Source organism: Salvelinus alpinus, chromosome 21 (assembly GCF_045679555.1).
Source record: "Salvelinus alpinus chromosome 21, SLU_Salpinus.1, whole genome shotgun sequence".
Lineage (NCBI taxonomy): Eukaryota > Metazoa > Chordata > Actinopteri > Salmoniformes > Salmonidae > Salvelinus > Salvelinus alpinus.
This window is the reverse complement of record NC_092106.1, coordinates 49,731,487-49,754,008: the sequence shown is the minus strand read 5'-3', so window position 1 is coordinate 49,754,008 and position 22,522 is coordinate 49,731,487. Positions and strand designations below refer to the sequence as shown.

The 22,522-nt window shown below is 43.4% G+C and overlaps 1 protein-coding gene across 3 annotated transcripts in view; it reads right to left on the bottom strand.

The window, feature by feature from the left end:
- cadm2b (cell adhesion molecule 2b) overlaps positions 1-22,522 on the bottom strand; it is a 492,515-nt gene that overhangs the window by 67,543 nt on the left and 402,450 nt on the right. For all 3 annotated transcript variants that reach the window (XM_071358122.1, XM_071358120.1, XM_071358119.1), the window contains 2 exons: positions 14,312-14,464; positions 13,074-13,211 (listed from right to left, as the gene is read on the bottom strand). In XM_071358122.1, the coding sequence (XP_071214223.1) occupies positions 13,074-13,211; positions 14,312-14,464 (291 nt within the window). The remainder of the gene's footprint in view (positions 1-13,073; positions 13,212-14,311; positions 14,465-22,522) is intronic.

The following is a 22,522-nucleotide window of genomic DNA, read 5'->3' as shown; positions in this document are numbered from 1 at the left end:
ACCTACAGCACCACACTTGAGCCATTGGTTGGATGTTTCATTCCATTGCTATACACACACACACACAGATTTGCACAGGTGTAACCTGGACACAACTTCGACACCCTATCAGGCTGATCAGACCGGTCTGCGTAGCTGGAGACACCCACGGCACCCTATCAGGCTGATCAGACAGGTCTGGGTAGCTGGAGACACCCACTACACCCTATCAGGCTGATCAGACCAGTCTGGGTAGATGGAGACACCCACTACACCCTATCAGGCTGATCAGACCGGTCTGGGTAGCTGGAGACACCCACTACACCCTATCAGGCTGATCAGACCGGTCTGGGTAGCTGGAGACACCCACTACACCCAATCATGGCTGATCAGACCGGTCTGGGTAGCTGGAGACACCCACTACACCCAATCATGGCTGATCAGACCGGTCTGGGTAGCTGGAGACCTGCTGGAAACAGCGAAACTATATATTTACAAATCACACCCTTGCTTTAGAGGTGTAACCACTGACTAACTATAGCTAGGGCATATCTCTAGTCTATTTACTGTTGTTTTTGATGTATAGCTAGGGCATATCTCTAGTCTATTTACTGTTGTTTTGATGTATAGCTAGGGCATATCTCTAGTCTATTTACTGTTGTTTTTGATGTATAGCTAGGGCATATCTCTAGTCTATTTACTGTTGTTTTGATGTATAGCTAGGGCATATCTCTAGTCTATTTACTGTTGTTTTTGATGTATAGCTAGGGCATATCTCTAGTCTATTTACTGTTGTTTTTGATGTATAGCTAGGTAGTTAGGATATATCAGTCAGCCAAACCGTTTACAGTAACAGCAGTTCATTAATAAGTCAATACACACTAAGTGTTATGCAGACATTTTGAAATCGTACCTTATCTTGGCACTGTGTCTTGGTATGGGCAGCTATTAATCAATTCATTAATAGATAATAGACTCACAGATTCATAGAATGGAGTTAGAAAGGTGACCTCCTACTTTGATAGAACAGGAAGTGTTGGCTGTGCACTTGACCAGGCATTCCACATTTAACCCCACCCACATTTGAACGTTGAAATATGAATTTGTTTTTGGTTCTGTATGCATAAATGAAGAAAAAAAACCAAGCAATTTAAAATGTTTTTTTAATTTTTAATTTCTATTCAAAAACGAACAAACAAGCCATTTTCACGTTCCCGATTGCTATGTTTCAACTCAGAAAACAAGCTTTCAAAAGGTACACAGACCTTAGATTTAATATTGTCCATGAAGTAGGCTAATTATCTTGACCTCCATAACAACATAGAAACCAAAATGTTCTGTCAATCCTCCTGATCAACGTTAATTCCCGCACTTTGGCTGTTCAGTCACGTGTATCGTCACACAAGCTCTTTATTACTTGATCGCAAGTCAGAAAATAATTTCCTGAATCAGTTGACGTCGGGCGATAATGTCCCCAACGTAACTTAACAGCTAGACAGCAAACGTGCATCAAACAACTATTATGCATAATTATTGAAGAACACCGATAATGACAGTATCGATTTTTTGTTTTATTAATCATATTAAAGTTACTCTTTCTGTTTGAAGCATTGGATTTTTGCAATCATATACATTATTTTGGGATATGTTTGCCTATGGAAACTGTTTTCACACCGTAACATATTGTAGGGCGATGCGAAATGTTACGAGGTTACAGTATACTTCCCAGATCGCCATACCAAAAAAACTCTGACAGCAATATCCAGGAATTTCACAGGATCCAGGCCAATGCGAAATTCAATTGTTAAATGCTTAGTATATGATATAACAACAGACAGCATTATCATACATTTACGGAAAGAGAGTGAAAGTGTTTTATGTCACACGATTTTTGCCAAATCTGTGAAGAATCCATATATGAGAGAAGGTTTAAACATGGTTTTGAATATCTATGTTCCCCCTTCATATGAATTATATTGAGTGTATATCTATGTTCCCCCTTCATATGAATTATATTGAATGAATATCTATGTTCTCCCTTCATATGAATTATATTGGATGAATATCTATGTTCTCCCTTCATATGAATTATATTGGATGTATATCTATGTTCCCCCTTCATATGAATTATATTGGATGAATATCTATGTTCTCCCTTCATATGAATTATATTGGATGAATATCTATGTTCTCCCTTCATATGAATTATATTGAATGTATATCTATGTTCCCCCTTCATATGAATTATATTGGATGAATATCTATGTTCTCCCTTCATATGAATTATATTGGATGAATATCTATGTTCTCCCTTCATATGAATTATATTGGATGAATATCTATGTTCTCCCTTCATATGAATTATATTGGATGTATATCTATGTTCCCCCTTCATATGAATTATATTGGATGAATATCTATGTTCTCCCTTCATATGAATTATATTGGATGAATATCTATGTTCCCCCTTCATATGAATTATATTGGATGTATATCTATGTTCTCCCTTCATATGAATTATATTGAATGAATATCTATGTTCTCCCCTTCATATGAATTATATTGGATGTATATCTATGTTCTCCCTTCATATGAATTATATTGAATGAATATCTATGTTCTCCCCTTCATATGAATTATATTGGATGTATATCTATGTTCTCCCCTTTATATCTTTATGAATTCACATGACAAAAAAAGGAAAATTATGAATCATTACTTTGCTCCAAACAGTTGTCCACTACAATAAATGCCCACTGGCACCCTAATTTATAGAAAGACCCACTGGCACCCTAATTTATAGAAAGGCCCTTATTCAGAATGCAGTTTTTTTTAGCACTAGTACTGAGTCTTGTTAGTACGTGGGTTGTTGGACTCAATCTATTATCTTTTGCCCACAATCTAAAGGCAGAGGAAAGAGACAGAGAAGGGGGAGAAAGGGGGAAGAAAGAGAGAAGGACAACGCGTGAGAGCAACAGAGAAAGGGTGAGAGAGAGAAACAGAGCAAAGGATAGTGAGAAAGATAAATGATTTTAATTTGGAGACAGACTGGTTGTGATGTGCCAGCTAACTGCTGGCATTTCATGTGGCCTACGTGCGCTGTGAGCTACTTGTTCCGTACGTGCGCGTCATCTAAATCAGAGTCTCATACCACAGCCTCCTCCATTAATCACCCAGACACACTGGGCAGACACAGACAGAGACACAGACAGAGACGCAGACGGAGACATAGACACTACCCACAAGGAACGGCTGCTCACTGCTACAAATTTTCAATAAAGACCTGGTCTCAGTCCAAAATGGCACCCTATTCACTAATTAGTGCACTACTTTTGACCAGGGCCAATAGGACTTGGGAGCCATTTCGGAAGCACACTCAGACACAACCAGCAGGAACTTCTGCTCTTGCTACAAATCTTTAACAAAGACCAAGTGTCACATTGACTCCTCAGAGCTTGTGACATTAAAGAGACATTAAGATTAAAGTCATCTAAGGATTCTATTGAAATTAAATTAAGGAAAATGTCTCTTCTTATAACATTGGTAACTCAGCAAAAAAATAAATGTCCCTTTTTCAGGACCTTGTCTTTCAAAGATAATTCGTAAAAATAACTTCACAGATCCTCATTGTAAAGGGTTTAAACACTGTTTCCCATGCTTGTTCAATGACCCATAAACAATTAATGAACATGCACCTGTGGAACGGTCGTTAAGATACTAACAGCTTACAGACAATAGGCAATTAAGGTCACAGTTATGAAAACTTAGGACACTAAAGAGGCCTTTCTACTGACTCTGAAAAACAACAAAAGAAAGATGCCCAGGGTCCCTGCTCATCTGCGTGAACGTGCCTTAGGCATGCTGCAAGGAGACATGAGGACTACAGATGTGGCCATGGCAATAAATTGCAATGTCCATACTGTGAGACGCCTAAGACAGCGCTACAGGGAGACAGGACGGACAGCTGATCGTCCTCGCAGTGGCAAACCACATGTAACAACACCTGCACAGGATCGGTACATCTGAACATCACACCTGCGGGACAGGTACAGGATGGCAACAACAACTGTCCGAGTTACACCAGGATCACACGATCCCTCCATCAGTGCTCAGACTGTCCGCAATAGGCTGAGACAGGCTGGACTGAGGGCTTGTAGGCCTGTTGCAAGGCAGGTCCTCACCAGACATCGCCGTTAACAACGTCACCTATTGGCACAAACCCACTGTTGCTGGACCAGACAGGACTGGCAAAAAGTGCTCTTCACTGACGAGGCGTGGTTTTGTCTCACCGGGGGAGATGGTTGGATTTTCGTTTATCTTTTGAAGGAATGAGCGTTACGCCGAGGCCTGTACTCTGGAGCGGGATCGATTTGGAGGTGGAGGGTCTGTCATGGTCTGAGGCCGTGTGTCACAGCATCATCGGACTGAGCTTGTTGTCATTGCAGGCAATCTCAACGCTGTGCGTTACAGGGAAGACATCCTCCTCCCTCATGTGGTACCCTTCCTGCAGGCTCATCCTGACATCCTCCAGCATGACAATGCCACCAGCCATACTGCTCGTTCTGTGCGTGATTTCCTGCCAGGCAGGAATGTCAGTGTTCTGTCATGGCCAGCGAAGAGCCCGGATCTCATTCCCATTGACCACGTCTGGTACCTGTTGGATCGGAGGGTGAGGTCTAGGACCATTCCCCCCAGAAATGTCCGGGAACTTGCAGGTGCCTTGGTGGAAGAGTGGGGTAACATCTCACAGCAAGAACTGGTAAATCTGGTGCAATCCATGAGGAGGAGATGCACTGCAGTACTTAATGCAGCTGGTGGCCACACCAGATACTAACTGTTACTTTTGATTTTGACCCCCCCTTTGTTCAGGGACACATTATTCCATTCTTGTTATGTTCATACAAATATTTACACATGTTAAGTTTGCTGAAAATAAACGTAGTTGACAGTGAGAGGACGTTTCTTTTTTCACTGAGTTTATATACTTTTTCATTGACTGTGAATGACTGCCACAAGGCTGTGTTTGCCCTTTGAGCTAAAGTCTAGGCATTAAGTCTAAACTTCAGATCTTAGGCAAAGTTACTCATCACGTGAGGATCGTTCACTTTTTTACATTCTAACCTTACCTTGTACTTCCTTGTAACAAACTGCCCAAAACTCTCACTGAACCCTCTCTCTGGATAGGACATAGAGACAAACTCTGTATGACTTTTCAGCTGCAGCAGAGGTTACCATTCCCCACCTCAGCCTGACTTATTCGTGACTGACCGGCTCGATTCGGTCCTACGTGTTGTAGAAAATCTTTATTTTTATTTTTTTACATTGGATAAAAAGTAGATACTCAGAGATAGAAAATGATATATCATACAATGCAGTTGAGGAACAATGGGAAAGTAATTCTGCTTTGAAAGTTTAACGTCACTTTTGAGAAAATGGCCCTTGAATGTTTTGGTACATGTACTGGAGAGCTCTTCTTTGTTTACACCCATTCAGCATCGTTCACACCCTCTTAAGCTTTAGCCCCACCCATCTCTTTAAGGATTCACATGTGATTCCATGTGATAAACAGAGTAAGGTTTTTATAAATATTTTATAATTATTAAATGATTCTTACCCAGACACACTTCTAAATTGATGGGTCATGTGAAAGAAATGTTATAACCACCCCCCAGCCACATCTAGCTAAGTGGATGGGTCACTATTGTCTAGACATGTACACATCTTCATGAAATACAATAGATGGCCATAATCACTCCCAGACACACCTGGCAAACTTGATGGGTCATGTAATCAAGTCTTTTGTTAACTTCTTTATGATAGGGGGCAGCATTTTCACTTTTGGATGAATTACGTGCCCATAGTGAACTGCCTCCTACTCTGTCCCAGATGCTAATATATGATTATTACTATTGGATATACAACACTCTGAAGTTTCTAACACTGTTTGAATGATGTCTGTGAGTATACCAGAACTCATATGGCAGGCAAAAACCTGAGAAAAAATCCAAACAGGAAGTGAGAATTCTCAGACTGATCAATGTTCAACTCATCGCCGATTCAATTCCCTGTAAGATATGGATCTGTTTGCACTTCCTACGCCTTCCAATAGATGTCAACAGTCTGTAGAACATGGAATGAAGCCTCTAGTGTGATGTGGGGCCGGATGGGAGGTGTTTCAGTCATTGGTCTGGCAGAAGGCCAGATCCTGGTCATGCGCTTTCCTCATGATATCGCCTTGCGTTCCATAACTTCTACAGACATGAAGGAATGCTCCGGTTGGAACGTTATTGGATATAGCTGATAACAACATCCTGAAGATTAATTCTCTACTTAGTTTGACCAGTTTATTCGACCTGTTTATATAACTTTTTGAAGTTTTCGTCCGAGTTCGCCTGCATCTGCGCGAGCGTTTGGACATGTGCACTAAACATGCTAGCAAAAGTAGCTACTTAGACATAAGTAATGGACATTATCGAAGTAAACAACGATTTATTGTGGAACTAGGATTCCTGGGAGTGCATTCTGATGAAGATGATCAAAGGTAAGGGAATATTTATGATGTAATTTCGTATTTCTGTTGACTCCAACATGGCGGAGAAATTTTGTTTTTATCTGAGCGCCGTCTCAGATTATTCCATGGTGTGCTTTTTACGTAAAGTTTTTTTGAAATCGCACACAGCGGTTGCATTAAGAACAAGTGTATCTTTAATTACATGTAAAACATGTATCTTTCATCAAAGTTTATGATGAGTATTTCTGTTATTTGACATGGCTCTCTGCAATTTCTCCGGATATTTTGGAGGCATTTCTGAACATGGCGCCAATGTAAACCGAGATTTGTGGATATAAATATGCACATTATCGAACAAAACATACATGTATTGTGTAACATGATGTCCTATGAGTGTCATGTGATGAAGATCATCAAAGGTTAGTGATTAATATTATCTCTATTTCTGCTTTTTGTGACTACTATCTTTTGCTGGGAAAATGGCTGTGTTTTTCTGTGGCTATGTACTGAGCTAACATAATTGTTTGGTGTGCTTTCCCCGTAAATCCTTTTTGAAATCAGACATGTTGGCTGGATTCACAACATGTGTAGCTTTAATTTGGTGTCTTTCATGTGTGATTTCATGAAAGATCGATTTTTATAGTAATATATTTGAATTTGGCGCGCTACATTTTTTCTGGCTTTTGGCCAAGTGGGACGCTACCGTCCCGCATATCCCAGAGAAGTTAAGACATGTAGCTATCTAGCTAAAGAATGAAACCTAATGGCGCTTTCAAGACAACTGAGGACAAATACGAGGTCAAATCATGACATCAGTAATCTTCTGGTTGGAAAGTCTAGAAAGAGTTCCCAGGTGGGAATTCCGAGTTGGATGACCATCCCCTCAACATCCCAGTCAGGGCTTGTTTTGAACACAGTGAAGTTGGAAGTCTGAGATTTCCAAGTTCCCAGTTGTATTGAATGTGGTAATAATCACAACGCAATACTACTAGCAATACAAACTGATTGTCAAAGCTAGCCACCACGCATGAATCTGCAAGTAGCTAAAGCTAACTAACTAGGTTCAATGTTACCTAGCTAGCAAACATTAGGCTATAACTAGCAATGCATATAGCTTCCTGAGATACAAATAATATTACTGCACAGATCATACACGTAACACTAGCTAGCTAGATAGCCAGCTAACGTTAGCTAGCTAACACTATGCTTTAACTTGGAATGAAAACAAATTTCTGACAAAATTAAAAACTTATAATATCTGAAAATGTAGCTAGCTAGACTCTCTTACCCATATACATGGATGGACGCTTCTCCCTCTCTGTCATGGATGTCATGGTTGCCTTTAGTTTGAAGATGTAATCCGGAGAAAGGTGTTTTATACAACAGACCTCTGTATGTTCTCTTTGACTCTCTCTGCATATTTGCAATCAAATGCCAGAATTTTCTCCATCTCCTTAGCGATCATACTCTGCTTCCACCGGGCATTCCACTGATTTCAAAACTCTGTCAACTTCTTCTGTGACAACAACACTGTTGATTGCTGTTTTAGAAGACTCTACAATGTCTGCTTCAATGAAAATGTTTTTACCTACATCAGGGATTTCCTCATTGTCTGATTTATTTTCAGAGTCAGAGAGAGTCGGCTGTCCTCCAGAAAGTGGAGAGCAGTACAGTAGCAACACTTTTGCAGTTCTTCATGATATCTTTCAAAAAAGCCGAGGTAGAAAGCATTGCCTACACTTCTTCTTCCAACAGGGGTTGGCATACAATAAATGTTGCATTACCGCCACCTACTAGACTGGAGTATAACTCCCTTATATGTTGCTTGAAAAGAATAATACAATATATATATAGTTTTAAAAAATCAACAAATACACACCACCCTACACTCACTGAAATCCCACCACCCTACTCCACTATTTAAATCTATTTAGTCCTAACTCAGGCCAACAGCCTGAAAGGATGAGACACCACCACTCAACACACCCTGTAACTCTTCTGAAGTCAAGTCTCGTACACCCAAATACCTCTCTGCGGCTGCCACCACAACCTCAATTTTCTTCGAGTTACATTCCATCCCTGCAGTACAGTTGATAACCATTGCTATAAATGCTAAAAATCCAATCTTACTGAAGTATATATGACTTGTTGGCCTATCCCTCTGTACTGGCACAGATCTACTATTCACATCACTCCTCTCAGGATCCCTTTCACTTGACCCATCTTCCTCTACTTTCTTCACTACCTCAGCATACGACAACTTCTGCTCCACTCTAACCCTGGAAACCTCAACCTAACTCTCTCTCACACGGGACATTTCTGAACCCCAGCCCCATGGGCACACCTACAGTTACCACATACCACTACCTTCCCCAATGCTACACATTCTTTTGTCTCATGCCCTTCTGCACACTTCTCACACCTAGGATCCTCCCTCCTACACACACTGCTGCCACATGCCCATAAGTTTGACACCTGTAACAACGTAATGTACTTGGCACAAAAGCTAAAACAGGATAGCTTATATATCCTAATATCACTTTGTCGGGCAAAGACTCAACATCAAAACTAAAAAGAACAGACAACTACTCTTCTGTTTCACCACTCACGTCATCCTGTCTGCGTCGCACCAAACGACGAGCATCACAAACACTGGAAATCTTCCCCTTCAGTTGGTCAACTTCCACATTTACCGCTACCCCAGTAATCACTCCTTCCAATGGCGCCCTTTTCTTGAGAGCAAAACAATTCACATCTCTTGTCCACATTAGTTTATCACGGAGCGCCTGCATCCTCTGACCTGCAGAAACACCAGCAATTATCACCAGACCATTTCTGCTAACCTTCACCGATTCCACAGCACCCAACTTTGTTTTCACCCACCCTGAAACCACAAATGGATCAGCCAAAAGACAAGGGTACGCTTTTTCAAAAAATGTCACTGCTACCGTCGCAGAGTCATCTTCATCCTGACCCTCGTGCAAGCCTTGGGCGTCGAGAACTTCACCCCACCTACCGTCTCCGATACTTCACACCCTCACTCACTTCCATTTCTCCTCCTGTCTTCGATCCGGTGTACAGCTCACACTTTCTACCATTTCTTATTTAACAAACCATCTCCCTTTTTTCCGCCGTTTTTAACCGATTCAAGCTCACCCTCCCTCTCTCTCTTCAACTTCCTCTGCCTCTCCTTTCTCTCCATTCCTTATTATAACACTACACTTCTCCTGACATACATCTTGTTCTTGCCCTCTCAAGGGACGCCATTTTCCTTCCTCCACACAGACTCCAAACGTGCTGTCATGCACCAAAACTCGAAGCGCATTACCTACACATACTGAGCAGCTCATGTTATAGACAGAAGCGTGTTACATGGCAGACCAAACCGAACTCATCTCTTGGCATGTCCAGCCCATTCATCTTGCGGCTAGCGGGAAGGTTCCTGACTTTGTCAGTGGCTAAACCACCTAGGCTCGTAATTTAACATTTGTATAAGTAGTTACTGATGGCATATACGATTATTATTAAGGCACATGATAGTTCACGTTCCAGAAGGCATTTCTGCAACAAATAAAACGCATTTTGATTTAAAAAAATGCATGTTTACGTTCAAATGACTCTCCTGTGAAGTAGTGACGTGAGACATATGCCTATTTCCTGAAACGAGGCACATTTCTCCAGTGGCAGAAGCCACTTCTTACCTCTGTGTTAGGGATCAGGTGGCCAGAGAACGCAGTCAGCTTACCTGGTCAGCCAATCACAGGCCCTATCAGGTTGGGTAACAGAACCCTATTCCTGGCAGTTTTGTAATTGGACACAGGGGTGCAGAGAGACAACCAATCAGAACTCTGCACCACCTCAACACAACTCACCACTAGACCCTGCTTACAAGGACAAGAACTCTACACCACCTCAACAGGTGGTACAGCCTCCACCCTGGACTTCCTAACCGTGTGTTAGTGTGTGAATGACGATGTGAGTGGACTTTGTTGGGGTTCATGTATATATTTAATTTATACATGTAATAGGCTTAAACAATGTAACTACATGTATTTTTCCATGCTAGTATGTTGTTACTTCACGCCTGTGTACGAGTCTTACAACATGATGTGTTTATTTGCCCTCTTGGCAGAGTTATGTGTACTCTCAGCTACTCAGGCCATATGGTAAAATCTCTCCCCATTACCTACAATGGACCAAGATGGTTGCCAGTCCGGCATTGTTTATACACACACCCAAAATGGCCGGTCGACGACGTCCGGGTCAAATCCTAGCCACACCCAAAATGACCGCATGTTTACATCTTAGCATCCTAGCATGATACCGGTAACCATTAGCCCAGTAGCTGCTAACTGTACTGCGCATAGGGTTTAAATAGCTCTCCATACTGGCCTATAGCCTGGAGCCTACTAGACTAGCGTGCTAGCCTCTATTGTACGGTATACACTATTATCCACAGCCTGTGGCCTCTTAGCCTAGCATGTCAGCTTCTCTTGTATTTGTTGTGTACCACGTGAGCTGCTAACTGTACCCTGTGTATACCCTTTATATGCTATGCTAGCTCACCATTACTACTATGTAGCATGCCAGCCTACTAGCATAGCTATTCCTTTAGCTACTACCATTGTGTGCTATATTAGCTTACTACTGTTAGCTGGTATGTGCAATTTCCTGCCACTATTGTATACATTGCTAATGTTTATATGATATAGTATGCTGCTGTTATACAGTCATTAGCCTGTTATTAACTTCTCTAGGGTAGGGGGCAGCATTCGTAATTTTGGATGAAATGCATGCCCAAATTAAACTGCCTGCTTCTCGTGCCCAGAAGATATGATATGCATATAACTGGTAGATTTGGATAGAAAACACTCTAAAGTTTCAAAAACTGTTAAAATAGTGTCTGTGAGTATAACATAACTGATTTGGCAGGCGAAAACCTGAGAAAAATCCATTCAGGAAGTCGTTTTTTTGTGTTTTTTTGTAGTTTTCTATTCAATGCCATTACGGTATCCATTGACTTAGGACTCAAGTTGCAGTTTCTATGCCTTCCACTAGATGTCAAGAGTCTTTAGAAATTGTTTCAGGCTTGTATTCTGAAAAATGAGGAAGTAAGAGCAGTCTGAATGGGTGGACCCTAAAGTGTCACAGAGCTTTTTCATGCGCGAGACCGAGAGAGTGCGTTTCTCGTTTACCTTTTAAATTGACGACGTTATTGTCCGGTTGAAATATTATCGATTATTTAGGCTAAAAACAACCTGAGGATTGAATATAAACATTTGACATGTTTCTATGAACTTTACGGATACAATTTGGATTTTTTTGTCTTCCTGTTTTGACTGCGTTTGAGCCTGTGGATTACTGAAGAAAATGAGTGAACAAAACAGAGGTTTTGGATATAAAGAGACTTTATCGAACAAAAGGAACATTTATTGAGTAAATGAATGTCTGCTGAGTGCAACCATATGAAGATCATCAAAGGTAAGGGATTAATTTTATCTCTATTTCTGACTTGTGTAACTCTTCTACTTGGCTGGTTACTGTTAGTAATGATTTGTCTAGTGGGCAATGTTATTAAATAATCGTAAGGTATGTTTTCGCCGTAAAGAATTTTTTTAATCTGACACCGTGGTTGGATTCACAGGAAGTTAATCTTTAAACCTATGTAAAATATGTTTTGTTTTCAGAATTTTTATAATGAGTATTTCTGTATTTGAATTTGGCGCCCTGCAGTTTCACTGGCTGTTGAAGACATGGGACGCTAACGTCTCACGTACCCAAGAGAGGTTAATGCTGTGTAATACATGTTTTTTGTATTTCTCTGTTTTTACTACAGGAAACCACCATCACTTTCACCCAGTCTACTTCCTTCTTGCTGTGTGTGTGTGCGTGCCTGTCTTGAGTGTGGCAATAAACCATGTGTTCTGTACAACTGTCTCCTACTGGTCATTTCCGTCCTCTTACCGGGACGCTGGGACAGTTAACCCTATAATCTAAACCATCACCTGTATCAGAGACCACCACAGGGTGCCACTTTTCTACATTCCTTGTTGTTACATTCTGCCCCTACCTGTTACTTCCTTGTTGTTACATTCTTCCCATACCTGTTACTTCCTTGTTATTACATTCTTCCCATACCTTGTACTTCCTTGTTGTTACATTCTGCCCATACCTGTTACTTCCTTGTTGTTACATTCTGCCCATACCTTGTACTTCCTTGTTGTTACATTCTGCCCAAAACCTGTTACTTCCTTGTTGTTACATTCTGCCCAAAACCTGTTACTTCCTTGTTGTTACATTCTGCCCATACCTTGTACTTCCTTGTTGTTACATTCTGCCCATACCTGTTACTTCCTTGTTGTTACATTCTGCCCATACCTGTTACTTCCTTGTTGTTACATTCTGCCCAAAACCTGTTACTTCCTTGTTGTTACATTCTGCCCATGCCTTGTACTTCCTTGTTGTTACATTCTGCCCATACCTTGTACTTCCTTGTTGTTACATTCTGCCCATACCTGTTACTTCCTTGTTGTTACATTCTGCCCTTACCTTGTACTTCCTTGTTGTTACATTCTGCCCATACCTGTTACTTCCTTGTCGTTTCTGAACCAACGGATTTGCGCCGCTGGCTTGCTGCCAGATGTGGTGCAGATCAGAGTGATCTCATCTCCCTCCATGGCTGGCTTAGTGAACCCTGTGATCTCTGGTCGCTCTGGAACTCCTGCAGGACAACAACAATTCATAACAACACCGAAATCATCAACAACAACAAAACACCCAGTCAACAAGAAATGCATTAACATAACAACACGTTAGGTTAGCCACAGAACACTATCCCATCATTACACATACTGTCCTTCTAATAACCTCAATCAACAGTCATTCTTCATGTGTAGTGAGATGCCTTCTTGCCTAAAACAATCAATAAGCTTCCCCATCAACCTTTAAGGGATCGTTAAACAGTCCAACCAATTAAACGACGACTGCTGTCTGAGTAAGGAGCATTAGCACTGTGTAATTGTCAGTCCTAAGGTGTGTAGAGATCCAAACGGAACCCTAATCCCTACATTAAGTCCCTCACACTCACACACTCACACACAAGCACAGACACAGACACAGACACAGACGCACACAGACACACACACACACACACACACACACACACACACACACACACACACACACACACACACACACACACACACACACACACACACACACACACACACACACACACACACACACAGACACAGACACAGACACAGACACACACATACACACAGACACAGACACACATATACACAGACAGACAGACAGACAGACACACACACACACACACACACACACACACACACACACACACACACACACACACACACACACACACACACACACACACACACACACACACACACACACACACACACACACACAGACACAGACACAGACACAGACACAGACACAGACACAGACACACACATACACACAGACACAGACACACATATACACAGACAGACAGACAGATACACACACACACACACACACACACACACACACACACACACACACACACACACACACACACACACACACACACACACACACACACACACACACACACACACACACACACACACACAGACACACACACAGACACACGCACACACACACACATATACACACACACATACACACACACACACACACACACACGCACACACACACACACACATATACACACACATATACACACACACACACACACATATACACACATATACACACACACACACACACACACACACACACACACACACTCACCCAGTACAGTGAGGAAGGCCTTGGTGGTCTTGACAGGCATGGTGAACAGGGAGCACGTGTACTGGCCCTCGTCTGATAGGCTGATGTCACTGATGCTGATGGTAAGCTCCGCCCACGATGCCCGAACCAGCTCGATCCGGTTGTCTCTCAGCGCTGGGGAACACACAGTGAACACATAGTAAACACACACACACAGCGCTGTGGGACACACAGGAAGGACCGTCAGACACACAGAGCTGGGGGGACACACAGGAAGGACCGTCAGACACACAGAGCTGGGGGGACACACAGGAAGGACCGTCAGACACACAGAGCTGGGGGGACACACAGGAAGGACCGTCAGACACACAGAGCTGGGGGACACACAGGAAGGACCATCAGACACACAGAGCTGGGGGGACACACAGGAAGGACCTTCAGACACACAGAGCTGGGGGGACACACAGGAAGGACCTTCAGACACACAGAGCTGGGGGGACACACAGGAAGGACCATCAGACACACAGAGCTGGGGGGACACACAGGAAGGACCGTCAGACACACAGAGCTGGGGGACACACAGGAAGGACCGTCAGACACACAGAGCTGGGGGGACACACAGGAAGGACCATCAGACACACAGAGCTGGGGGGACACACAGGAAGGACCATCAGACACACAGTGCTGGGGGGACACACAGGAAGGACCATCAGACACACAGAGCTGGGGGGACACAGATACACATTCATAGGATCCAATATAGTTCACACTCCTTCAGATGAGAGGAGTTTGTCTCTACTCTGTAGCTAGAGGTCTATGGGCCCTGGTCAAAAGTAGTGCACTATATTGGGAATTGGGTGCCGTTTTGAAACATAGCCATATGTAGGTACGGCTAGATGGGAGTGTCTGTAGATAGTGTTAGAATGAAATGTATAGAGGTAGGGCTAGTTGGGTTGTGTCTGAAAAGATGGGGTGACTGTGCCTTGGGAAGGAAGGATTAAGAATGTATAATTTATTAAATGAAGAGGCCTCTTCCCTGTGCTCTCCTGTGGCTGGCTGGCAGGCTGTAACAGCAGGTACTACTGCTGAGTGGGAAACACTGGATGTGCTCTGCTGTGTCCGATGATCTACCTGAGAAAGGTGTGTGTGTGTGCATGCTTGCGTGTGTGTGTGTGTGTTGCGAGTGTGAGTGTGTGCGTCCGTGTGTCTGAAATGCTGTGCGAGAGACGACAGGTTTGAGATGACCTTTCTGTTAGCAGCATGGTGCTACATCAGCTTCTAAAGAGACCAGTCACACCTCAATGAACATATAACCACAGACCAGTCACACCTCAGTGAAGATATCACCACAGACCAGTCACACCTCAGTGAAGATATCACCACAGACCAGTCACACCTCAATGAACATATCACCACAGACCAGTCACACCTCAGTGAAGATATCACCACAGACCAGTCACACCTCAATGAACATATCACCACAGACCAGTCACACCTCAGTGAAGATATCACCACAGACCAGTCACACCTCAGTGAAGATATCACCACAGACCAGTCACACCTCAGTGAAGATATCACCACAGACCAGTCACACCTCAGTGAAGATATCACCACAGACCAGTCACACCTCAGTGAAGATATCACCACAGACCAGTCACACCTCAGTGAAGATATCACCACAGACCAGTCACACCTCAGTGAAGATATCACCACAGACCAGTCACACCTCAGTGAAGATATCACCACAGACCAGTCACACCTCAATGAACATATCACCACAGACCAGTCACACCTCAATGAACATATCACCACAGACCAGTCACACCTCAATGAAGATATCACCACAGACCAGTCACACCTCAGTGAAGATATCACCACAGACCAGTCACACCTCAATGAACATATCACCACAGACCAGTCACACCTCAGTGAAGATATCACCACAGACCAGTCACACCTCAGTGAAGATATCACCACAGACCAGTCACACCTCAGTGAAGATATCACCACAGACCAGTCACACCTCAGTGAAGATATCACCACAGACCAGTCACACCTCAGTGAAGATATCACCACAGACCAGTCACACCTCAGTGAAGATATCACCACAGACCAGTCACACCTCAGTGAAGATATCACCACAGACCAGTCACACCTCAGTGAAGATATCACCACAGACCAGTCACACCTCAATGAACATATCACCACAGACCAGTCACACCTCAATGAAGATATCACCACAGACCAGTCACACCTCAGTGAAGATATCACCACAGACCAGTCACACCTCAATGAACATATCACCACAGACCAGTCACACCTCAGTGAAGATATCACCACAGACCAGTCACACCTCAGTGAAGATATCACCACAGACCAGTCACACCTCAGTGAAGATATCACCACAGACCAGTCACACCTCAGTGAAGATATCACCACAGACCAGTCACACCTCAGTGAAGATATCACCACAGACCAGTCACACCTCAGTGAAGATATCACCACAGACCAGTCACACCTCAGTGAACATATCACCACAGACCAGTCACACCTCAGTGAAGATATCACCACAGACCAGTCACACCTCAATGAACATATCACCACAGACCAGTCACACCTCAGTGAAGATATCACCACAGACCAGTCACACCTCAGTGAAGATATCACCACAGACCAGTCACACCTCAGTGAAGATATCACCACAGACCAGTCACACCTCAGTGAAGATATCACCACAGACCAGTCACACCTCAGTGAAGATATCACCACAGACCAGTCACACCTCAGTGAAGATATCACCACAGACCAGTCACACCTCAGTGAAGATATCACCACAGACCAGTCACACCTCAGTGAAGATATCACCACAGACCAGTCACACCTCAATGAACATATCACCACAGACCAGTCACACCTCAGTGAAGATATCACCACAGACCAGTCACACCTCAGTGAAGATATCACCACAGACCAGTCACACCTCAGTGAAGATATCACCACAGACCAGTCACAGCCTCAATGAAGATATCACCACAGACCAGTCACAGCCTCAATGAACATATCACCACAGACCAGTCACACCTCAGTGAAGATATCACCACAGACCAGTCACACCTCAATGAACATATCACCACAGACCAGTCACACCTCAATGAACATATCACCACAGACCAGTCACACCTCAGTGAACAGTCACACCTCAATGAACATATCACCACAGACCAGTCACAGCCTCAATGAACATATCACCACAGACCAGTCACACCTCAGTGAAGATATCACCACAGACCAGTCACACCTCAATGAACATATCACCACAGACCAGTCACACCTCAATGAACATATCACCACAGACCAGTCACACCTCAGTGAACAGTCACACCTCAATGAACATATCACCACAGACCAGTCACAGCCTCAATGAACATATCACCACAGACCAGTCACACCTCAGTGAAGATATCACCACAGACAAATCGTCTCACTACTCTCTCTATAGCCACATATTTGAAAAATCACATCAAACCTGAAACTTGTTATTTTCTTACTTGACATGGATAAGATATTCAGATACACCGCTGACTTGCATATTAAGTTAATTAATTCTGTAGTTCATTGGTATTATTGTATATCTTTGCATTTATGCATTAAATATGCTGAATTACTTTCTTCATCCTGATATTTTTTTTCACCAGTTAAAGTTGAGAGGGCATATTTATTGGTCAAAGTCAAATTCACCAAATGAGCCTTAATTTGGTGGTCACCTAAGGACATGGTGGTGGCATCTAATCCAATGTTTCCCAAACTCGGTCCTGGGCCCTTCCTGAGTGCAAGTTTTTTGTTGTTGTTTTGCCATATCACTACACAGTTGATTAAAATAATCAACTCATCATCAAGCTTTGATTATTTAAATAAGCTGTGTAGTACTGGGGAAAAAACCAACATGTGCACCCCGGGGCGGGTGGGTGGGGGGTGGGGGGTGGAGTCCTCCGGTAGCCTCTGGTAGCAGTTGAGGTAATTGCTTTGTATCGTTAGTTTGATCGTTTTTATAATCATGATCTTCTAATCACACAGGACAAATGAGGAGGTTATGAATTAAAGGTCCTAATGATTCACCATTATTCATATCAGACACAGGTTGTTTCAGTTGCTTCATTGAAAATACCACCTAGAATAACACTGAACATCTAAGAGAGCGATTACAAGTTCCTCGTTAACAACACCTCGTTGTCTCCCAGTTACTCACAATAATTATTCATATGAACACCGAGGCGAACCAAGGCTAATTGTAGAGCACGTGAGGCCGCTGAGTAGAAGACGGCACATGATAATGGTTGGAACGGATCACATGGAATAGCGTCAAACACTTGGAAATCATGTATTTAGATGGATTAGATGCAGTTCCACTGATTTACGCTCCAGCCAATTACCATGAGCCCGTCCTCCCCAATTAAGGTGCCACCAACCTCCTGTGTTACAGTTTAACAGCCAGAGAGAAGAAGAGAACGACTACAGCTTTAATCAGCCAGAGAGAAGAAGAGAACGACTACATCTTTAATCTGCCAGAGAGAAGAAGAAAACAACTACAGCTTTAATCAGCCAGAGAGAAGAAGAGAACGGCTACATCTTTAATCTGCCAGAGAGAAGAAGAGAACAACTACATCTTTAATCTGCCAGAGAGAAGAAGAGAACAACTACAGCTTTAATCTGCCAGAGAGAAGAAGAGAACAACTGCAGCTTTAATCTGCCAGAGAGAAGAAGAGAACAACTACAGCTTTAATCTGCCAGAGAGAAGAAGAGAACAACTACAGCTTTAATCTGCCAGAGAGAAGAAGAGAACAACTACATCTTTAATCTGCCAGAGAGAAGAAGAGAACAACTGCAGCTTTAATCTGCCAGAGAGAAGAAGAGAACAACTACAGCTTTAATCTGCCAGAGAGAAGAAGAGAACAACTACAGCTTTAATCTGCCAGAGAGAAGAAGAGAACAACTACATCTTTAATCTGCCAGAGAGAAGAAGAGAACAACTGCAGCTTTAATCTGCCAGAGAGAAGAAGAGAACAACTACAGCTTTAATCTGCCAGAGAGAAGAAGAAAACAACTACAGCTTTAATCTGCCAGAGAGAAGAAGAGAACAACTACATCTTTAATCTGCCAGAGAGAAGAAGAGAACAACTACATCTTTAATCTGCCAGAGAGAAGAAGAGAACAACTACAGCTTTAATCTGCCAGAGAGAAGAAGAGAACAACTACATCTTTAATCTGCCAGAGAGAAGAAGAGAACAACTACAGCTTTAATCTGCCAGAGAGAAGAAGAGAACAACTACAGCTTTAATCTGCCAGAGAGAAGAAGAGAACAACTACATCTTTAATCTGCCAGAGAGAAGAAGAGAGCAACTACATCTTTAATCTGCCAGAGAGAAGAAGAGAACAACTACAGCTTTAATCTGCCAGAGAGAAGAAGAAAACAACTACAGCTTTAATTTGCCAGTGAGAAGAAGAGAACAACTACATCTTTAATCTGCCAGAGAGAAGAAGAGAACAACTACATCTTTAATCTGCCAGAGAGAAGAAGAGAACAACTACATCTTTAATCTGCCAGTCTTTGAGGTTTAAAACAAACATCATGGTGAACTGCATCCTAGGAAACAACGCATCCTGGATTTGTCTTTGTAGCTGAGCTTCCTGTGTGTGTGTGTGTGTGTGTGTGTGTGTGTGTGTGTGTGTGTGTGTGTGTGTGTGTGTGTGTGTGTGTGTGTGTGTGTGTGTGTGTGTGTGTGTGTGTGTGTGTGTGTGTGTGTGTGTGTGTGTGTGTGTGTGTGTGTGTGTGCGCCCAGAGGCATCTGAGAGCAGCCCATCTTTGGTGGAGGGATACATAGGAGAGAAGAGAGGTGCTGGGGTCTTGGTGGAGGGATACAGATGAGAGGAGAGGGAGAGAGGTGCTGGGGTCTTGGTCTTGGTGTAGGGATACATATGAGATGAGAGAGGTTCTGGGGTATAAGATAACACTCTTCAGAGCCTCTGAGATACAGAGCAGAGAGATTGTATTGGAGGATATCAGAGTTGGACAAGATGACACAAGATGACACACTTCCTCTGGCTCATCTCCTTCTGTCTCCCTGACACAGAGAGAGAGAGATGAGTCTCCTTCTGTCTCCCTGACACACAGAGAGAGATGAGTCTCCTTCTGTCTCCCTGACACACAGAGAGAGATGAGTCTCCTTCTGTCTCCCTGACACACAGAGAGAGATGAAGGGGGAGGAAGGAAGGAAGAAGGGAGAAACAGGGGGAGGCACAGCGGGGAGGCTATTGGCAGATTGATGTGCTGAGATGTACAGTATCAAGCTTTGAATAACCCAAAGACAATCCTTATCTATGACTGACTCTGCAGAGATCCAGGGCCACTGGTCCAGGACCAACGCTCCGTCTATCCTTCCTCCCGCCTCTCTCCCCTCTCCCCCGACTCACTCTACACAGGGCCAGGGAGCCTCCATCTCCCTCCCTCCCTCCCTCCCTCCCTCCCTCCCTCCCTCCCTCCCTCCCTCCCTCCCTCCCTCCCTCCCTCCCTCCCTCCCTCCCTCCCTCCCTCCCTCCCTCCCTCCCTCCCTCTACACAGGGCCAGGGAGGCTCCCTCCCTCCCTCCCTCCTCCTCCCTCCATCCTCCCTCTCTCATCCCAGCATCGAACCCAACCCAACCCTGCCAGGTGCCCAGTATGCCGGACAGATCCGTCACAATCACCCCCAAATTCCAGCGGCTGACAAAGCTCTTTTCTCGGTGCTTTAGGAAATCAATGGGATGAACAGGTTCATTTCCCCCAGCTCTAGATAGCTCCAGTGTTGTTCATTCTGCTTAGTGCACAGCATAAATCTGCACCCTGACCTTGTCTGATGGGGCCTCACCAAGGTTGGTTTAGATCAGTTACTCTGACACCCTGTCTCCCCCAGGACCCAGAATCCTATCACCACATCCTCTCACCACTGTGGCCTGTGATGCAGAATCATGTTTTGCCTTGTTTCCCTGACAGACCCTTAGTCGCTCGCACTACAGAACATGTCAGTCCCTCACAACGTTGACATCAGAAAAACGGATCATCAACAAGCACAGTTCAACACTAGAGACTCGGTTTGTTTTACTTTAACAACAAACTACCTAGTTAACTAATACAATTTATAATTGTTTTCCAATTCATATCTAGATCCTGCGACACAGTTAGCCATTAACGCTGGGCCCACTGATATATGTCCCAGGATCCTTTGCTCAAACAAGGTGGTACTACATTGGTAAAGCAGCTAGCCTAGCTGCTAGCTATCAAGCTAGGCAACCTGTTCTACTATTGCTGGATACCAAGCACGCTAAGCGGTTAGCCCTTGTGGCTAGGGCCGCACTTCTATTTGTCCCCGGGGTTTAGGACTACCGATTTCTACTAGAGTTTTCTACTGCCGCTATCGCTCATTTCCCGGAGTGAATAGCGGGCTTGTCCTACTATTAGTACTATCATGCCTCCGGATAAAGGACGAGGATCACATCTCTGCTGGGTAGGTACGTGAACTCTTGGAGAAGAAGAAAAGGTTTCTATTATGAATTTATACTTCAGCAGGAAGTCTACCAAGAAACGGCTGAACATTAAAACAAGCCAGAAGGATGTGGATGTATTGAAGAGCACACAGGAAACACTTCTCAGAAACTGTTCCTCTATGCAGGATTGGAATCACAGTCAGGGAGGGCTTCCAGAACACGTCTGGGAAGGCAGATTACCTGGATGGACAACCGAGGAGATTTTTCCATCCAGGTAAACTCAAATGTTATGAGGTCATTAAAGATTAATTAATTAAAAAATTAATTAAGTCTGCAGCTCTATCCTGGATGGAAAGCTATCTAAATTATTTCTTTAATGGTAGCTTTTCAATCAGTAAAGATATACACTGTGGTGTTCCTCAAGGAATCTGCCTAGGACCACTTCTCTAGCTTTACTAATGATTTACTAATTTATGAACAAAGCAAAAGAGGTCATGTATGCTGATGACTCTACAATGTATAGTGCAGCATCAGAATGTTAATGAGCTAACAGATGTACTGAGCAGTGAACTAAGAATGGTGTCTGATGTATTTGGTTGAAGATATATGCTTGCTGATGATCCCCAATTGATTTTGTCAATGAATAGAACACATGTAGAGGAAGTGAAAAAAACAAAACTACTAGGTTGGACGCAGATTTATCTTCTCTAGGATAG